The 19,353-nt window shown below is 54.5% G+C and overlaps 2 protein-coding genes across 2 annotated transcripts in view; one reads left to right on the forward strand and one right to left on the reverse strand.

The window, feature by feature from the left end:
• Nucleotides 1–297: 297 nt before the first annotated feature.
• Nucleotides 298–2,802, reverse strand: LOC143696391 (serine/threonine-protein kinase pim-1-like; the record flags this gene model as incomplete). The annotated part of the gene is made up of 5 exons (XM_077192525.1): nucleotides 298–404; nucleotides 653–829; nucleotides 1,475–1,841; nucleotides 2,045–2,095; nucleotides 2,218–2,802. Coding segments are annotated over 5 exons (1,287 nt in total), but the record flags the coding sequence as incomplete, so codon positions are not given.
• Nucleotides 2,803–6,138: 3,336 nt separating this feature from the next.
• The window catches only part of LOC143696392 (serine/threonine-protein kinase pim-1-like), a 38,680-nt gene continuing 25,465 nt past the window's right edge, over nucleotides 6,139–19,353 (forward strand). Inside the window, exon 1 of the mRNA XM_077192526.1 lies at nucleotides 6,139–6,577. Within this exon, the coding sequence (XP_077048641.1) occupies nucleotides 6,139–6,577 (439 nt within the window). The remainder of the gene's footprint in view (nucleotides 6,578–19,353) is intronic.

Genomic DNA, 19,353 nt, shown 5'->3' on the forward strand with positions numbered 1-19,353 from the left:
TCCAGGGGCTCCTTCTCCTTCCCTGGGGGGAGACCAGGCTCTCAGGGCTCTGCCCAGGGCCCCAGCTGTCAGGGAACCAGCACAAGCAAAACCAGCTTGGATGGCGGCCACCAGTGCTGGGCAGAGCAGCTCAGCTGCAGCACAAGGGCTGCGTGTGCCCATCCCATGACCCCCGTGCAGTGACACAGGCAGCACAAAAAGGTCTGGGTTCCTTTGCTTCTGATTGCCAAGGCATGTGTGGAGCTGCAACTTACCAGGGCCCTGCATCAAAGTGTGCCTGTGGCTCTCTCCCTTCTTCTACGGCCGAGGAATATCCTGCATCCAAGGATCACAGAACAGGTCTTCTAATGTGGGTCTTTCCAAGGAGTTCACGGATAAACACCACCTGATCAGATCTTTGCACTCTGGGCAGAGAAAGCAGAAACTGCTGGTCAGCCAGAGAAGGCTCCTGTTGGCTTTGCCCCACTATTGCCATGCCCAGGCCTTGCTGGATGTGCTCAGGGCTGGGCCTAAACTTTCCCATCCATTCCCTGTTTTGGAGGAGAGCAGGACATGTGCCACCTCCTCAGCAGCTGCCAGAGCGGGATGCTCACGAGCCCGCTGCTGGCTCCCAGCACTGGGATTCCCCCCGTGCCCAGAGAAGAGGATCCACCTTGAGAGAGCCCTTGTGGCAGCGGGAGCTGGCCCCAGCTGAGGTTCCGGCCCCTCCTGAAAGGGTGCTCCCCGCAGACCATCTGGTGCAGCAGGATGCCCAGGGACCAGATCGTTGCTGCCTCGCCATGGTACCAGCCAAAGTGGGTCCATTCCGGGGGGCTGTAGGATGGTGTTCCTATGGAATACAGATGGAGTTCAGCAGGGGGATGCTGCTGCTCCCACAGCCTGGCCCCAGCATCCCTGGGCCTGCGGGGGCTGCATCAGTGGCACACAGGGTGACCACTGCCCTCTCGCCAGCACCTGGGACTTGTGCACAAACTTAGGCTTGGAAAAGAAGCCACTGGTGTCAGAAGAGGGCAGAGGAAGCCCTGGCTAAGCCTGACCATGACAAGCAAAGGAAAAACCCTCTCTGTGCTGGGGAAAACATGCCCTTATCCACCCTGTCTGCATTGCCCCAAAAATATTAGGAAGCCAAGGCAAACAGGGTGAGTTGAGCAGTGCAAGCCCTTCCTCTCGCCTGCACACCAAACTGGCTGGGGCACAGGTTCCACCCCCCTCTCTGCTACCCCCACCCATGGGGGTTTTGGTCGGGCTGGCTGCCCCAGCCCAGCCCCAGTCCTGGGCAGAGTGGCTGGCAAAGGCTGCCAGCAGGGCTGGAAGATGGCTCCCCACCCAGCCCCGCACTAAAGCAACTCAGCTGAAGACTCAGTCCCCTGACTGGCAGCAAAAGGGAGAATCCCCGCTGCCACAGCCACCTTGGGCTGGGAGATGTTGAGCCATGAGATCCCGGGACCAGGAGTACACCCTTACGTGGGCTCACCTGCAAAGTGGGTGTAGGCTGTCTCTTGCAGGTAGGTGCCACAGCCAAAGTCAATCAGTTTGGCCTGCCCGGTGGCCAGGTCAAGCACGATGTTCTCTGGCTTGATGTCCCTGTGCAGGACCCCGCAGCTGGTGCAGTGCCACACGGCCTCCAGCACCTGGCGGAACAGCTCCCGCGCCACCTCCTCGGGCACGAACCGCCGTGCCCGAATGACACGATGCAGGTCCTGACACCGCTCTGGCCGCTCCAGAACCATCACGATGTGGTTGGGGAGCTCGAACCACTCCAGCAGCTGCACCACACCAGGGAAGCCAGTGGACACCTTGGCTAGCAGCACGATCTCCAGCGGGGCCCTGCTGCCGTCGGGCTGCGGAAGGAGCACGATGCCCTCAGTGGGGCCGATGCCGTGCCAGGCCTGGGGAAGCCCTGAGCCAGCCCGGGATGCTCTGCGCCCTGCGCTGCGCCCACGCCCGCTCCCCCTCGAGGCGTCCTGGCGGCTTCCACCGTGCCGGGCCTCGGCTCATCCCCGCCCGGCAGCCCCGGCTGCGGCCGCTGGCCCCGCTCACTCACCAGCTCGCCCCAGTGCCGGACGCGGTTCCGTGGCACCCTCTTGATGGCCACCTGCAAGCCAAGGACAGCAGCGGGCTCAGCTCGCCGCCCGCCCTGCCCAGCCCCATCCTCCTCCTCCTCCTCCTCCTCCTCCGCCCCCTCCTCCTGCGCCCGCCGCCGGCCCCGCCGCTCACCGGGGCGCCGTCCGAGAGCCGCGTGGCCGCGAAGACGCTGCCGAATCCTCCGCGCCCCAGCAGCGAACCCAGGCGGTAGCGCTCCTGCACGGCCTCGTGCGCCGTCCCTGCGGGCGGGACGCGGCTGTCAGCGCTCGGCCCGGGGCCAGCAACGGCCCCCGAGCGCCCCTCAGCCGCCCCGGGCCGGCCATGCCCAGGCCTTCGCTCCTCGCAACGCGGCACGGGAGGCTCGGGGCCGGCGGCCGCGCTGCCGAGCGGCGGAGCTCGGGCCGGGGAAGCCGCAGCGGAGGCGACGGCAGCGGCCGCGCCGCCTGTGTCCTCCGCGGGCCCCGGGAGGAGCTGGGGCCGGGGCCGGGCTCGGGGCTGGAGCCTGCCTCGGGGCCGGGGCCGGGCTCGGGCCAGGCGGTGGCGAAGGGCGGCGATGCCGCCCCCGCACACGGCACTGATGCCCGCCCAGCAGCGCCACCGCCAGTAGGGCCAGAGCCGGGCGGAGGCGAGACCGCGGCGGGACGGGCGGGGCCGGGCACGGGGCAGCCCCGCCCGGGGCCGGGGGCGGGCCGGGGGCATGGCCCGGCCCGGCAGGGGGAGAGGGAGGCGGGGACACGAGAGGGAGGCGGGGAGAGGAGAGGGACGCCGGGCAAGGGACCCCGGGAGAAGGGTGCCCGACGGCGGGAAAGGGAGACACAGAGACAGAAGGAGAGAAAGACCAAGAAAGAGAGAAAGAGGAAGAAAGAGAGAAGGAGAAAGATCGTTATAGAGTATCTGCTTATGCCGCTGCTGCCGCTGTTGCCGCCGCTGCTGCTGCCGCCGCTGCCGCCGCTGCAACTGAAGCACCGGGGCCGTTCGTCCCCGTGTCCGTTCCCCGCTCGCCCCACGAGCCCCACGTTCGAGCCCCGCGCGCCCCGGGCACAGCCCCTGAGTCTGTCCAAACACGGGAACTTTGCAGCCTTGAGCCCAGGTGCAGAGCCCTGACTCCTGCACACTGGCACAGCAATCCCCTCGCTTGCTGCTCTGCATTGGCCTGGCTGAGGGGCAAACACTGTCGGGACACCTTCCCTTGGGCTAGGATTCCTACCTGAGCCCAGCACTGCACTTACATCTCCAGTGTTGCCTTCCATTAAAGACAGGGGAAGGAAAACTCAGTGTGGCTCATGGTATTTTAGAGTGTCTAAAAATCACTAAGCCACTGATCTTAGAGGTGCAGTGCATCTGGAATTACTGGGATGGAGAAGTAGTGCAACATGGAAAAGGGAAGCAGAGAAATAAATAAAGGAAAACATCTTGGATTGTTTCTTTCATTTACATTTCCCTTCTGGAAAGCTGTTTCAGTTTTCCAGGAATCTTCTCCTGTCTGCTCTTGCCAAGAATCTCTCCTGGAGAACAAGGTCAAGCTTCTGTCACAAGATTTGCCACCAGGAAATTATGCCACTGGTGAAATTTTCATTATGACTGTTTGTGCTGCGTTAGGGCAAATTTTGAGAGGAAACCTCCAAAAGGGGTCCGTCTAGAAATCAAGTTCCAGTGGCCTCTCCCCCTGCTAGTTCAGGAAAAGACTTCCCTCGAGAAAAGCGAAAATAAACCCAGTTTATTTACCAAGTAAAGTATTCCCAAGCATGAAAAATGAATAATATTAAATAAAACCTCTGACATTCCTGAAGAGATGGCAAATTCAGAAAGTCCTCTTTGTGGGTTGTAGTTGGCTCACTGGGTCTCTTCTAAGTCCCTCTGGTGCTGGAATGCAGCGTCCCAGACCTCGGTGGGCCACAGGTGTGAGCTGCAGGTGTTTTTCTGGGTTTTCAGTCCAGAGCAGGTTTAAACAGTTCCAAGAAAAAGGAAAGTCACAGTCCCAGGAACTTCTCTGCCTAAGCTAGCTAAAACCAAATTGCTGGACCTGGGCTGTGAAGGCACCGGGAAATTTCCGAATCTGGGCGCTGGCGCTGCCAGCAAACACCAGATCTGGATGGTGCTGGAGCCAGAACCTGGAAATTTCCAACTTTTGGCTTTCTGTGCCAGCAAATCACTGGACTTGGGCTGTGCTGGCACCAGGAAGTTTTCAGATCTGGGCGCTGGCGCTGCCAGCAAACACCAGATCTGGGTGGTGTCGTTGGCAGCGACAGAAATCTGCCGGATTTGGGCTCTGCTGGCACCGGGAAATTTCCAAATCTGGGTACTGGCATAGCAAACACAAGATGTGGGCAGTGCCAGAACCTGTAGCAGAAAGTGGCCGGGTTTTAGTTTTCTTTGCCAGAAAATTGCTGCATTTGGGTCGTGCTCACACCAGGAAATTGCCAGATGTGGGCACTGGCAGTGCCAGCGCACACCAGATCTTGGCGGGGAATGTGCTGGCACTGGAAAATTGCCAAATGTGACCTTTCTGTGCCAGCAAACTGCTGGAATTGTGCTGTGCAGGCATCTGAAAAATTCCAGATCGGGGCACTGGCGGTGTCAGCACACACGAGATCGGAGTAGTGTAGGCACCAGGTATTTGCCTGGTTTTGGCTTTCTTTGCCAGCCAATTGCTGGACTTGGGCTGTGGTGGCACAGGGAAATGTTCACATCTGGGCATGGGCAGTGCCATCAAACACCAGGTCTGGGTGGTGACAGTCTTGGCACCAGGAAATTGCTGCGTTTTGTCTTCTTTTTCTAAAAAACTGCTGCACTTGGGCTGTGTTGGAACCGATAAATGTCCAGATTGGGGTACAGGCGGTGGCAGCAAACACCAGATCTTGGCATTGCCAGTGTCAGCAGTGGGAAATTGAAAGATTTTGGCTTTCTTTACCAGAAAATTGCGGGACTTGGCTCTGCCAGAAGAATGGAATTTCCAGGTCTGGGCACTTGAGGTGGCAGCAAACACCAGATCTGGGTGGTGCCAGACCCAGTAATGTTGGAAATGAATTTGTAGAGAATTTTTAAGGTTTGATAGAAGGTTTCTATAGTATGTATGCAAGTGTCACGATCCATCCTTACAAACGGGTTTTGTGATGGTTCGTGGGTTGATCTCAGAGTGCAAAAAACACCGACACAGTACAGGGGGCTGCAGTGATAATCAAAACAAATGTACCTTTATTGAATAACCACAAGAAAATGCATTGGGGAGGAATTGGGGAAAAGGGAAAAAGAGGGAGGAAGAGAAAGGAAGGTATAGAGCTACCAAACATAGAAAAGGAGAAGTCCTTTGATGTCCAGCCAATGGAGTTCACCAGGTCACGTCTTGGGAGATCTCAGGGTTGCAGTTCATCTGAACTCTTATTGTCCTCTTTTTGTTGATGGGGGAAGGGGTAAAACTTGTAACCGAATCAAAGGTAGTCTATTGTGTTTTTGGGGAAAAAATGGTATTTAGAGAAGGGTACACACAGTCCATGTTCTCTGCAGTGGGCGAGAGCCATTGTCTTCTTGGTCCACTGCTCGCACCTGCAACATCCATCTTGCTTTGGTTAGCTTGCCTCCCCCACACACCTCCCCCAGGTTAGGGGTCTCAGTCTCAGTCCTTGGAAAGAGTGTGGGGGGGCCTTTTCACACAGGGATTTCATGTCTCGGTCATGGATGGAGAGGCCTTGTACATCTCAGTCTGTCTGTCACGGCCGTTGTAAGACAAGTGAGGGGTCTTCTGTGGGGGACCACCCAAAACTCAGGAGAAGTCCAGCCAGGCCGAGAGGTGGGACAACTTCCAAGGCTATTGTTGCACAAAGGCAAGGGGCCCCCTTCTTCCTTTCATTGGGTTCAGTGTAGCATACAGCAAACACACCTGTGAACAATAGCTTAGCAATGCCAGGAGCTGTGCTCAGGTCTCGGAGCCCTTGGCATGTAACTTTCTCCACCAGGGCCAGAAACTTCAGACAAGGGGCTTTTCTTCAGTGGTCCCCAATGACGATCGTGAGGCAGATGAGAGAAACTTCGGACAGAGTCTCACACCTACATTACATGGACGACGTACTAATCTGTGCTTCCACCAAGTCTTACTCAGACGCAGCACTTTCCAAGACTGTCGCAGCTGTCGAAAGCGCGGGGTTTCAGATAGCTCAGGAAAAAATCCAGCTATGGAGCCCATGGAAGTACCTCGGGTTTTTAATCACAGGAAGGACCGTCGTGCCTCAAACTCTGTCCATCAACGAGCACCCCCAGACATTAAGAGACACGCAACAGCTGTGCGGCGTCATCACGTGGATCCGGCCTCTCCTGGGCCTCACCACAGAAGAACTGGCACCGCTCTTCGACCTTCTACGAGGAGACGGCGACCTGGCTTCCCCACGCTCGCTAACGCCAGAAGCCTGGGAGGCTTTGGAGAGAGTCGCCAGCGCCATCAAACACCGCCAGGCACATTGGACAGACCGGTCCCTTCCCCTCAGCCTCGGTATTTTTGGTAAGTGCCCAAACTTCCATGTGCTGCTCTTTCAGTGGGATGACACTTGAAAAACCCCACTCATCATCATCATCGAGTGGCTTTTCCTGCCGCACCAACCACATCAAACAGTTACCACCCCACCAGAACTTGTAGCCAAACTTATTATTAAAGGTTGACATCGCCTCTGGACCCTCGCAGCTTGCGATCCAGCGTGCATTTACCTCCCTTATACTTTGGAACCATTGGATTCTCTATTACAAACAAATGATCATCTGCAAATTTCATTCAACAGCTATCCAAGAAAAATTTCAAGTCATTATCCTGAACACAGACTTTTTAAAGATTCACTGCATTTGGCCCCAAAATCAGATAAAAGTAAAACTCCCCTCAAAAACGCTATCATGGAGTTCACTGACGGTCCAGGCAAATCTCACCAGTCAGTGTTCACCTGGAGGGACCCGGACACTCAGAAGTGGGAGTCTGATATCCAGGTTGTTGAAGGTTCCCCCCAGACTGCAGAACTTGCTGCAGCTGTGAGGGCGTTTCAAACATTCCAACAACCCTTCAATTCAGTCACAGATTCTGCATATGTCACTGGGATAGCAGAGCGGGCAGAGCGCGCCCTGATCAAGGAAGTCCAAAATAAAAAATTCTACAGCTTGCTCTCTGAATTAATTTGGTTCATCTCCCACAGAGAGCAACCTTATAACATCCTGCACGTCCGGTTGCACACAGAGCTGCCAAGATACATCACTGAGGGCAAGCGGAGAGCAGACTTGTTAGCAATGGCAGCAAGTGCCACCCACATTTCCCCCGCTGCACCACATGTCTTTCAACAGGCTCGTCTAAGCCATGCATTCTTCCCTCAGAATGCTCCAGCTTTAGTAGGTCAAATTAAGATTTCCAGAGACCAAGCCAAGGCTATTGTCTCCACCTGCCCCAATTGCCAATTCCTTGTCCTCCCATGGGGACAAAACGAAGAAAATTACAGTGACAACTAACTTGACCATTCATGTTTCTATCAGTGCTCAAACAGTCGATACCTGACTCACTGGAGGACCAGATGGCCACTCCCAGGACACCCCGAAATACCTTAACAGCTGCTGCCAGCGTCACTGTGCTCCTGTGCATCCAAACAGCGGTTGGATGGGTCATGCCACAACCAACAGAAAACCTATGGGTCACACTGGGGAAATCTCTCAAGCAGGATAACTTTTGCATGGCCATGGGAGGTGCAAAAGACCCGCTGTCTACATGTCTGGTGGGAATCCCCCTGTCACCAAATGAATATGCCTGTGCAGGTAAGAAGCCCACCCTGGTAGACACCTGGGACGAGTGGATGAAGATCTTACCCCATGCACCACAGGACCTCCAAGAACTAGACCTACCGGGCTCCTCAAAGCGACTTCTTGTGTCAACTTTTTCTAGGAGCCACCCCAACAAAATTGGCATGAGAAATCTGAACCACAGATGATAGTGAGAAAAGATATATCACCAAATGATAAGAGATACAATGATGTTGACTGGTGCAATTATACTGCCAAAACATTATCTAAGTCCTCTCCGTTTCCCAGAGTGCTTCCCAGGGGAGTGTTTCTCATCTGTGGTGACAGGGTGTGGGCAGGGATCCCCTTGAAGATCAAAGGGGGCCCCTGCAGCCTTGGCCAGCTTACTACCCTCACCCCAAACACTACCCAAATTAAAAATTGGAAACAAGAAACTCAATTGGCGCCAGAAAAGATCGTACTCCCAATTCAATCAAAATTGTGATGGCCAAATTTATAATTGGGGCAAGACGAAGAGGGTCACTGTTTCCGTCTTTCTACCATGGGTTGCAGCTGTGAAGGCCCTCGGTGAGCTTTCTCACCTGGAGTGCTGGCTTAGTAAGCAGACCAAGGCTACATCCGCTGCCTTATCAGACCTTCTGGCGGACGAGGAAACCACCAGACATGCCACCCTTTGTCCAGTTCGGCTGTCTGTCTCTGCCCGGACACGGGCAGGGTGGTTCTGGGGCGGCCCACGCTTCAAAGGACGAGTCTGGACTCTTCAGTTTCTCAGTCTTCAGATTGTTTATTATTTCTTATCTACAGAATTTTCTTTCTGCCCAACAGAGGTCTGACCTGCAAGGCAGCCAAGGGCACTCTGACCACCCACGGGGTGGTCGTGTCTTTTTATACTAAAAACTACGTATATCATATTTACCTTTATTTCCCAATACCTTTCACCCATATTAGCAAGTGCACCTTTACCATGAACCAATCCCCAAGTGCCAACATCACCAGAGAAAATGGATGACAAGAAGAAGAAAGAAGGACAAGACACGCCCTGATCCCTCCATCTTGTCTCCATAACCCCCCTGTACCAAAAACCCTAAAATCTATATTTCACCCTGTAAATATATCTTTCTTGCACCACTCACTGCCAAGTGAATCTCACGTCCTCACACAGGTGTCACATCCTTAGAAGGATCAAAATCAAGCCACCAGACGCTGATGGCAACATTCCAAGATTTCCGAGCCCCCCCCCCCCAAGGGTTCTCTCGGTAACTGGACATCCGGAGTGATGTGCTGAGTTCCCACAACCCTTCAGAACAGAGCGGCCATCGACTTCCTGCTGCTCTCCCGCGGCCTTGGTTGTGAAGATTTCAAAGGACTTTGTTGTTTTAACCTGTTATGGAAAAGCACATCGATCCAGGCCACCATCAAACAAATGCAAGAGAAAATGAAGATTCTTCTTACTGAAAATAAAGTTGTAGACATGATGGACAAAACGCTCATGCAGTGGAGTGCTCCTGTGTGGGTGGCCCCCATTCTTAAAAGTTTATTGTGGGTCGTTCTTATAGTTGTTATCATTTCAGCACCACTGATGTGTTTTAAGAAATGAATTCACAAAACACTGAGAAATGCTTATTTAATAAATAAAAAAGGGGGAGATGTGGGGCACAGCCATGGAGAAGACAAACCTGGGATGTCATTGGAGGACACCACTGTTGAAGTTAAGGTGAGAGACTGGTGCAATTCCCCATGGTTCTTTGCTTGTTAATGTGAATGTGCTGTTGTCAATCGACTGCTGCTCGTCCCCCAGTTCCAGAAAGTTCTGTACTCCCCGTTCCTCCATTGGCTTTCCCTGAGAGACCCCTCCCACTCTGCTCCGCCATTGGTGCGTCCCGTGTCACCCCACCTTAACTCCAGCCCTGACTCCCTTCCCCATTGGATAATTTGTACCCCGAGCCCTCCTGCCTTCCTCCAGTTATATACCCTGGCCCCAGCCCTGCTCCTGGCTCTTTGCCTCTGGTTCCCTTCAGCAGAGGTTGTGTTCCTGCTTGCTCCTGTTTCCCTCTTCCCCCTCACTGCAGCTGGGCCCTTGGATTTTCCCTTACTAAACCCGGCTGGATCTGCTCTGCGAGGAGTCCTCTCGTCCCTCTGGTGAGGCTTTGATTGCACCATCCGGGCTCAGGCGTCTGCTGGGCTGGGGCAGTTGTCAAGGCAGCCCCAAGTGGAGCCGCTTTCGGTGCTGCAGGCGCCTGACAGCGCCTGCCTGGGGAAGCTGCTCTGGCCACCCGCAGCAACCAATTCCTTTTCCCAGGCAGCAGCTCCCAGCGTCCTCCTGCGAAGCCCAAAGAGAGAGGGAGCAGCTGCCCTCAGCCCTGTCCTTTACCGCATCCCAATTCTCATGTAATGTCCCCCCTGGGAGAGAAACTGCCAGAGAAGTGCAACCAGATCCCCTCCTCCCCTGAGCTTGAACACTTCTTTTGTTTCTTAAGGACCCAGTCTTACCAGAGCAGTGGTATTGCACTGACAGCTGGGACACCAGCAGGGGATCACCCCACAGTGCCCAGTGTGCACCAGGCTCAGCAAGGTCTCCTTCCCCCCTGATTCCACCAGGCCGCTTCCCTTGGCTGTGGTTTTGCTGGATAGTGGGTCAGGACAGTGAGAATCTCCTTCATCCATTCATTCACTGTTGAGGGTCCTGCAGACACTTCCTCAATTTCTCTCCAAGGTGACCTCAGAAAACCAATGACATCACAGCTCTTGTCCATCTGGTCAAGAATCTCCCACGAGGACACTCTGGTGTCTCCTCCAAGGGCACAAAGCAGCAAAACCCCTGAGGAAAATCTTCCCCCTTGGGCCCTGCGCCTCCTTGGGTGAGTTCCATAGCAAACAATCAAGGCAGTGGCCTGAAATGTTTTCCCAGCTGGGCCATAACACTTCCTCTGATGGATGCGCATTGTTCCTGGGGAAAGAGATGTGCAGAACCCTTCACTAATGCCCTGGAATGTCAAACAGGAATCACAGCCATGGACAGCTCTCAGGAACCACTTCACTGTGGATTTTCCTTCCTGGAAGCCCAAGATGTCTGAATGTGCTCCTGGTGCCTCAGGGCCTGGGTAAACAGGGCTTGTCAGAGAGGCTGGCAGGGCACCAACACCCCTCCTCCTCACAGGGCACCTCTGTTACCCCAATTAGCTCCGAGTGGCTGCCTGGGGACAGGTGCCCACTTCCCCATGTCCCTGGGATGGGCCCATCCTGCTCAGGGCCAGTGCTGGCCTGGGCCCAGAGCCAGGGCCATGAACCAGGTGCTCTGGGAGGGCTCCGTGGCTGCAGGTGTGACAGGATGAGGGGCAGGGCAGGGCATATTCCCCTCGGGACAGTGCTGTGGGCATGGAGCTTGGTGGGGTTAGGCATCTGCAGGGAAAGGGCTATCGGGTTGTGTGGATGTGGGAATTGTCACTCGTGAGGCATTCCCCAGGCCTCAGCCTTGTCTGCAGGTGCTCAGCATTGCCCAGTGCTCCCCAGTGTCTGCAGTGACTGAGATGCCAATCAGCCACCTGATCACATGTCCCTTGTTCCCCTTGTTCTCCCACATGTTGGGTTTGGGGCCGGGCTCAGCTCTGGGATGTCCCCCAGGGAAAGCTCTGGCAGGGGAGGGGCAGCAGGAGATGGGGGATCTGGCACTGGGGGCTGTTGGAGGATGGATTGTGTTGGACTGAGGGCTGTCCCCACAGGGTCCCCAGGTGCCTTTGGCTCCCTGCCTGCCCCCCTTGGCCCCCCAGGTGCCTGGGCCCTTCCAGGGGCAGCTGCCCCGTGCAGGAAGCTGGAGGGATGCCGGGCAAGGGGGCTGGATCCGTGCCACAGGTGGGGTGGGGTGGACTCTGTGCCAGGGCTGGGCTTGTGGCCAGGGCTGGGGGCTGTGCCAAGCCGGGCTTTGGCCTGGGGGCTGGCAGGGAGGGTGCAGGGAGGAGTCCCGGCAGGGATAAAGGTGCTCCTCACCTGCTGCAGCCTCAGGCAGCGCTGCCCAGAGCCAGAGGAAGATGAAGGTGGCTGTGCTCAGCGTGGCCCTGCTCTTCTCCATCCTGCTGTGCCCCCTGGCACAGGCCAAGGTGAGGCACCAGCCAAACGCTGTCCCCACATCCTGCCCTCCTTTCTGGCCTCCCATCCCACCCTTTTGGTCCCTCCTCTGTGTCCCATTCAGGGTCCCCAAACACCCTCCCACTGACCATTCCTGAGGCCTTTCCTTCCATGTCCCCCCTCAATCCTTTGCCTTTCTTCCTGGCCATTGTAGCAGGGTCCTCCTATAGAATTCCCTGACTCGCTCCCCATGCTCCAATGATCTCCCAGTCCCGTTGGTTTTGTCCCCACCTGTCCTCATTCTTCTGTCCCCACCAAGCCCCTCCCTTGCACTCCCATGTCCCTACACCTCAATTCCTTTCTCCCCCCCTGTACCTCACACCCTGCTCCTTCCACACCCCCAGCCCTGTCCCCTGGGCCCTCAAGTGACCCCAGATCAGTGTCTTTGGGTCTCCCCCCACCTCAAACAGATCTCCATGGAGGCCCTGAATTCCCATCCCTCTGCCTGTGCCCTGCTCCCTGCACCCGTGTCCCCCCCAGCCCCACAAGGTCCAGTCCAGACCCAGCCTTTGTTCTCCTTTCCAGGCACTCCTGGAAGGAACCCAAGATGATCTGCGGGAGGTGAGTGGGCTGCTGGCATGGGAGGGCATCCCCTCAGGGCATTGGGGGGCAGTGGTGTCCCCCCATCCCTTGCTGGCCCCGGGGACATCCCAGTGACCAGCGAGGTCTCCTGGTCTCTCTGCAGTTGGATTTAGACAATGTCGCAGTCCTGGAGACGCCTCTGGTGGGTACCATGAGTTCTGCCGCTGTCAGAGCCTCCCCTTGCCTGGCCAGCACAGCCCAGGCCATCCCAGTCTGTCCCAGCAGAGCCCAGTGCACCCCTCCTGACAGCCCAGACAGTGCCCTGGCCCAGGGCTGCTCCCCAGGGAAGCCTTTGCCCAGGGCCCTGCTGCATTCCCATCCCTGTCAGCCCAGGAGCCCCTGGATGAGCCAGGACGCAGCCCCTGCCCCAGCTGTGCCTCTTGGCCAGGAGCCCAGTGCTTCTGGGCAGCAGCACAGCAGCTCCTGCACCCCATTGCTCCCACAGCCCCTTCCCCAAGGCGCCCCTGCTCTCCCCTGCCTCCCAGTGCAGCCCAGTGCCCCCAGTGTGTCTCTAACGCTGCCTTTGTCCCCAGCCCCCTGTGGCTGAAGAGCTGCGGGCTCTCCTGCGGCAGAAGCGCCTGGCTGCCTCTCTGGATGCCTAGGTGAGCCGTGCCTGCAGGGACAGGGCTGGGGACAAAGCCCAGCCATGGCCCAGTGGGCTCCAGAGGTCACCTTCTGGGCTTTGTCTTTTAGGCTCACAAGGACCAGTGTCCTTTTTCCTCTCCAGTGGCATGAGGAGATGATCATCCCTGCAGGAACCCCCTGACCCCTTTGAGCCCTGGGCCATTTCCCCTGAAGAATAAGCAAACAATAGTCAATAAACCCTTTGAGCAAAGCTTTGCTCTGTGTCTGTGTGTGTGTCCGTGGGTCTGGATTTCCTCCTTTCCAGTGGTCTGGGGAAGTCAGGCCAGGTCTGGGCTCTGCTGCATTGACACAGTCTGTGCTTTCCCCCAGACAAATGGTGTGTTGGGAGTTGTGCAGAGTCCAGGGGGAGTGGGTTGAGTGGAGGGGTGGCTGTGCAGGTGGTGAGAAAGGCTGTGGTTCACTGTGAGCGTGGTAGGAATGGCCTGGGTTTAAACGACAAGAAATAAATTCAGAACAACTTTCTTTTAAAACTTTTTCTCCCTGTGAGAAATGACTGTTCACGTCTCAAAATTTTGAAATGTCTTTTAAAAACTTAACAAAACTTACAACAAAAGGACTAAATAAGGAAAAAGTGACAGTGCTGGGAGCCTCCCCCACTTTGTGGCTGGTAACCACGTGGCTGGCTCATCCACACAATGGCTGCTCTCCCTTTTATATCCTTGCTGTTGCAACAGGCAGCCCTAGCTCCTCCCAAAGTCTGTCTCTTGACTCTTGGTCGCTGTCCATTGGTGCAGACTGCTTTCCTGGAACTGGATTGGAGCTCAGCTGTTGCTAAGCCGTGCCTCTTAGGAACAATCTGCCCCTCCCCAAATGCCCGCACTACCAAGATCATCCCGGGATAACAATGCTGGGCGGGGGGGACACATTGCAGTGACAGAACTCTACATCTGTACAACTTCTCTTGACATACTGATCATGTTCACCCTTTAATTGGGAGAGCCAACCATCTCATTACTCATCTCTAACACTGGGGCATTCACATTCTCTGAAAAAATCCCTCCGCCCAGGATTTTTCTCCTGGGAAGCTGAGAAGCCTCAGAGGAAAAGGAAAACAATGCTTATCTCATTTGCTTCTCCTGTGTTGGGCTCATGTGCAGAATGTGTTTGGAGATTGTTTACTCACAGGTGATTGATTGGTCACTCAAACCCCTGGTATGTAAGTGCAGGAAAAGTTGTTTGTGAGAAATAGTTTTCATTTTTCTATCAAAGAGTGAAAAAACAGTTGATGCGGGTGGCTAGTGTTTATCACAGTCCTAGAGCTCTTTTTGAGGGAAAGTCGGTTGTTTTCCACAGTCCTAGAGCTCTTTCTCAGGAAAAACAAGTTGTTTTTCACTGCTGCACAACTCTGTTCTCACAAAGAGTTGTCAGCTTTCTCATGGCTTCTGTTGGCTCAGGTCAGGATTCAGTTTGTCGGCCTTTGGCTGCTGTTTCACCACCACAGAAAACATCATTCCTGTCCCAAAAAATAAAAGCAGCTGAGACACAGCTCACTGCCTTCTAGAAGGGCAAAAGGGATGCAGGTGCCCAGAGGCCCAGCAGAGAAATAGCAGTATTGAAAATGTGAGAAGCGAAGTTTTATCCATAGAGGCAGTGCTTGACCTCAAGGAAGACCTTTCCTACCAATCAAGACTTCCTTAGGGAACACCCTGCTTCTATATCAATTAGAAAATAATGTTATATTGCTTCTTATGAAAAGAAAACTAAGGAGAGAAAATCTTGAAAATGGGGGAAAAAAATCATTTGAGGTAATTGCTCATTCAAATATTTTTCATTAATTCCACTCCTGACAAAATTAATTCTTGAAGATAATTCTGGTAGAGGTGCAGCTCCTTTGGGCATTGTGCACTCTGAGGAGCCCCATGGGAGATTTGGTGGCAACTCTATGAGCCTCAGTTCCTCAAAGGAGATGTCACAAATGTCCAAGAAAAGGAAGTGCAAAGCAAAGGCAGAACACACCTTCCAGGGCCCAAGATAATGTTCTCCTCCCCACTGGATTTTTGCCCTGGTCAGATGGGACTGTGCGAGGGTGAGGGAGACTTCCTGAGCAATCCTTTGCTCTCCGGGCACTGATCAGCTTGATGCCTGGAGAGGCTCCCTGGAACAGAGGCTGGGCAGAGTTAAAGGAATAAAGTAGGGATTTATTACAAGGCCTTCAAAGGATTCCCCGTGAGCAGGACAAGAGCCCAGCCACAGCTACACGCAAAATGGATGACTGGTCAGGAGTTTTCCCACTTTTATGAGGTTTGGTCCATTTAAATATTGGGGTTAAATGTCCAATTAGAGCCTCAGGTGATGCAGTCCCATCCTTCCAGTTTGCTCTCCTCAATTTGCTGTTGTTTGCACTTTTTGGGCCTGAAGCTGCAACAGCATCTGGTTCTGGGGCTGGAAAAGGATTGTTTTGTCTGACTACACTGTGAAGAGAACTTGCTAACGCTCTGTCTGAAGTCCAGAGTTACAGACTAATGCAGTACAGAATCTGGAGATATGACAGCTAAAACTGAAGGCATCAGCCTGTTCCATGTTCCCTTGGTTCCATGGGGACCCACAGTGTCACAATGGCCACTTGTTCCCATGAGGTTCCCCAGTGTCACCGTGGTGTCCTTGGACCCACCTGGTCACAACCGACCCATGGTTCCATGAGGTTCCGCGGTGTCACCATGGTCACTGTCAGAGGCTGGATGAGATCAATGTCCTGAGACACCGTGGGATGAGCTGTCAATCAGTCACACAGTGGGGACAGTGCTAACCCAGCCCTGATTGCCTGAGCGATCAGAAATCCCACCTGGGGGCAGGCCCACAAAGGCCCGGGGGCTTAAAAACACGGAGCACAAGGTCAGCCCCTGGTATGGACTCTGCCTTCTCCTGGGGTTTGTGTCTCAACCACACTGGAACCCTAGGAACTGATAGTCATATGTGTGTCTTTCTATAGAGCTTCTGTCTTTCTGTCTCTCTCTCTTTCTTCTCCTTCTAATGCTCTTTATATTGTTGGGTACCACAACAGCTTACGTGTTCAATGATTTCTAGGTTAAATGAGCTAAGTTAATGAAGTTACTGCTCTGATAAGTGTTTTCTGTGTAATTGGATGTTGCATTAAATCCTCTTCCAAAGTTTCTTGTGTTTTTGTACTTTGCCAGTAAAATTTTGTGTCATTTTGACCACTTGAGAATATCTGGCTGGTGTTCCTCCTGTGCACCAAACTCGAGTAAAGGAGCCTTTGGTTACCTGCAGCATTTCAGTGTTCTGGGCTGTTACACCCCACAGGCTCACAATGGCCTCTTGTTTGCACACTGGCCCCTTGGTTCCATGGGCCCCAACAGTGCCACAATGATCCCCTTGGTTCCACAACTTCCCAGAGTGTTGTAGAGAATACATTGTTAAAGGAGTTAATAGAAAGTTCCAATGATAGATATAGATTGTTTGTTTAATGATTTATAGTTATGTAAAGTGCCAGTGTTAGTTCTAATTGTTTTTTTAAAGGTCTTAAAATTATGTAAATCCCCTTTACTGTTGGGTATTACCCCCATTGCTCCCACTCTCATCTAAAATGGCAAACCACCCGAGACCATAGAGAGGATGATTACGGCACCTAATCAGCAAATATGAAACTCCCATAAGACTTAGCAGAAAGGGATTACATAACAAAAATCCCTCGAACAACGAACAACCATGCAAATAAAGAATCAAAATACCACCTCTAAACAAAGAGAATATAAGACAATATCAAAGACCCTGGTCAGAACTTTTCACCTTCATCACCCTAACCAGAGTGGGCCAAGAGCAGTATAAAGATTATGAACCTGAAACCAACAGGCGTCTACTCAGAGACTCTCCTGAGGAAAGAAGACCCAGCTCTGCTGGAGGACGGAGCTGACCTCCTCCTCCTCCACGCCGTCTGGGGAGGAGCGGTGGTGTGCGCACACCCCATGGGTCCCCTGCCTAGACCTTTTCCAGTAAAGCTGAAATCACTAAAGAGCTGCTCACGTGCCATTCATAACAGTCTGGGGGACTGGTCCGGGACAGGCCACACCCAAAGAGGGCTGAGGGCCTGCGGGATATCTGGCCCTATCTGGAGCGGTCGGCAGCAGCCTAGGAGCAAAGAGTGTGGAGGAGCATGGGTAAGTAAAGGCGGTGTCAGGAGTAGGAGGCAAGCAAAAGAAGTGTGTGTGAGACGGGGCCCGGCAGCTCGGAGCCCCGAAGCAGCTGTGGGCCTCCGAGTACCGCGGTTCCGGACTCCTGCGAGGGGACCGGCCAGAAACGGAGGGAAGCAGGAGAAGCCTGAGTGAGTGAGACGCCTCCCAGGGGGATAAGGTGGGCCCCCCTCCGGGCGTGGGAGGAATAGAAATGTGAGTGGCACGCAAGGGGTCGGCCTTCCCCCTTCAGGCTTGGTAGGCGCCCTCAGGGCGTGCTGAGGGTGGCAGATGAATTGGTGAGTTGGCACGCAAACCCTGAACGGAGCTCCGGGTGCGGGGAGGATCGGGGCAGTGTGAGTCGCGCACAATCCCTGGAGTGGGGGGACACGGGTCCCTACCGGGGTTTGGGGTGCCCCGAGTACAGCAGCAGCACTGAGTAGAGCCAAGAGGGCCCCAGTGCCCAGGCTCGGACGGCGGTGCTGGGGGTTCAGTGTGCCGCGGTTCAGGTAGAAACCGTAAACCCACTGGAGGCCCCTGGGGGCATTGGGGTCACAGGGCAGGGCAGGGCTGGGCTTACAGGGCAGGGCAAGGCCAGACCTGCCCCTTCCTCCCCCACACACAAAATGTTTGGAGCCATCAATCTCCTCCAGTCTGTCACAACAGGCAATGTTGGAGGTGCAATCCCAATTGTGGCCATGGGCACCTGGCTGAGAAGGACAGTTCTTTTCCATAGGAAGGAAAGCACAGATCCACAAGGTTTGGAAGGCAGGTGAGAGCCTCAGTAGGCCAAGGCCAGCCAGACTTGTCAGTAATAGCAGATTTTGGATTTAGGGATTTTTGGAGGTGGAAACCCAATCTCGGCCATGGGTACCTGGAGAAGCAGGACAGTTCTTTCCCATGGGAAGGACAGCATGGAGCCTCCCCCAGTGTTTTGGGGACAGATGAGAGGTGACCCTTGTGAAACCACTGCCAGCCAGACTTGTCCTGGCAATATTCCTATGGGAACAATCCCTGGATAGAAACAAATTTGGAGGTGAAATCCCAATTCTGGCCATGGGTGCCTGGAGTAGAAGGACAGTTCATATCTCTTGGGAAGGAAAGCACAGAGCCCACGGTTTCAGCAGCAGATGAGAAGTGACCCTCTACATGCAAAGGTCCCTTGGAGCAGTCAGGCAGCCCATGGGAGGCCAAACCAGCCAGAGCTGTTCTGTGTTCCCTTGGTTTTATGGGGCTCCAGGGTGTCACAATGGTGCCTTGGATCCACGGGGCCCCGCAGTGTCATAATGGTGACTTGATTCCATGGGTTCCAGCAGTGTCACAGTGGCCCCTTGATTACAAGAAGACCTGCAGTGTCACACTGGCCCCCAGGTTCGATGGGGTCCCACAATGTCACAGTGGCCCCCAGGTGTCATAAGGCCCCGCAGTGTCACAATGGTCCCAAGGATTCCATGAGGCCTTGCAGTGTCACAATGGTCTCCGTGGTTCCCCAGGCCCCACAATGTCGCGTAACTCCTCTGTTGCATGAGCCCTGCAATGTCACAATGGACCTTTGGACCCTGGGGCTTTGCTGTGTCACAATGGTCTCCTCTGGCTCCACAGTGTCACAATGGACCATTGATGACAGGAGGCCACTCTGTGTCGCCCTGGAGCTTTGGTTCCATGCAGCCCTGAAGTGTCACAATGGTCTCCTTTGGTTGCCCAGTGTCACAATGCAGCACTGATGACATGAGGCCCTGCAGTGTCACAATGGACCTTTGGTTCCATGCAGCCCTGCAGGGTCACAAAGGCCTCTTGGTTTCACGAGGCCCCACAATATCACAATGGTCCTCTTGGTTCTCTGGGGACCCCCAGGGGCACAATGATCTCCATGATTCCATGGTGCCCCTCAGTGTCACAATGGCTCCTTGGTTCCATAAGGCTGTAAAGTGTCCTAATTGTCTTTGCATGGTTCCATGGAGTCTTGCAGTGTCACAATGGCCCCTTGGTTCCATGACACTCCAAAGTGTCACAATGGTCTCCATGGTGCCAT

The sequence above is a fragment of the Agelaius phoeniceus genome, chromosome 34 (assembly GCF_051311805.1).
Source record: "Agelaius phoeniceus isolate bAgePho1 chromosome 34, bAgePho1.hap1, whole genome shotgun sequence".
Lineage (NCBI taxonomy): Eukaryota > Metazoa > Chordata > Aves > Passeriformes > Icteridae > Agelaius > Agelaius phoeniceus.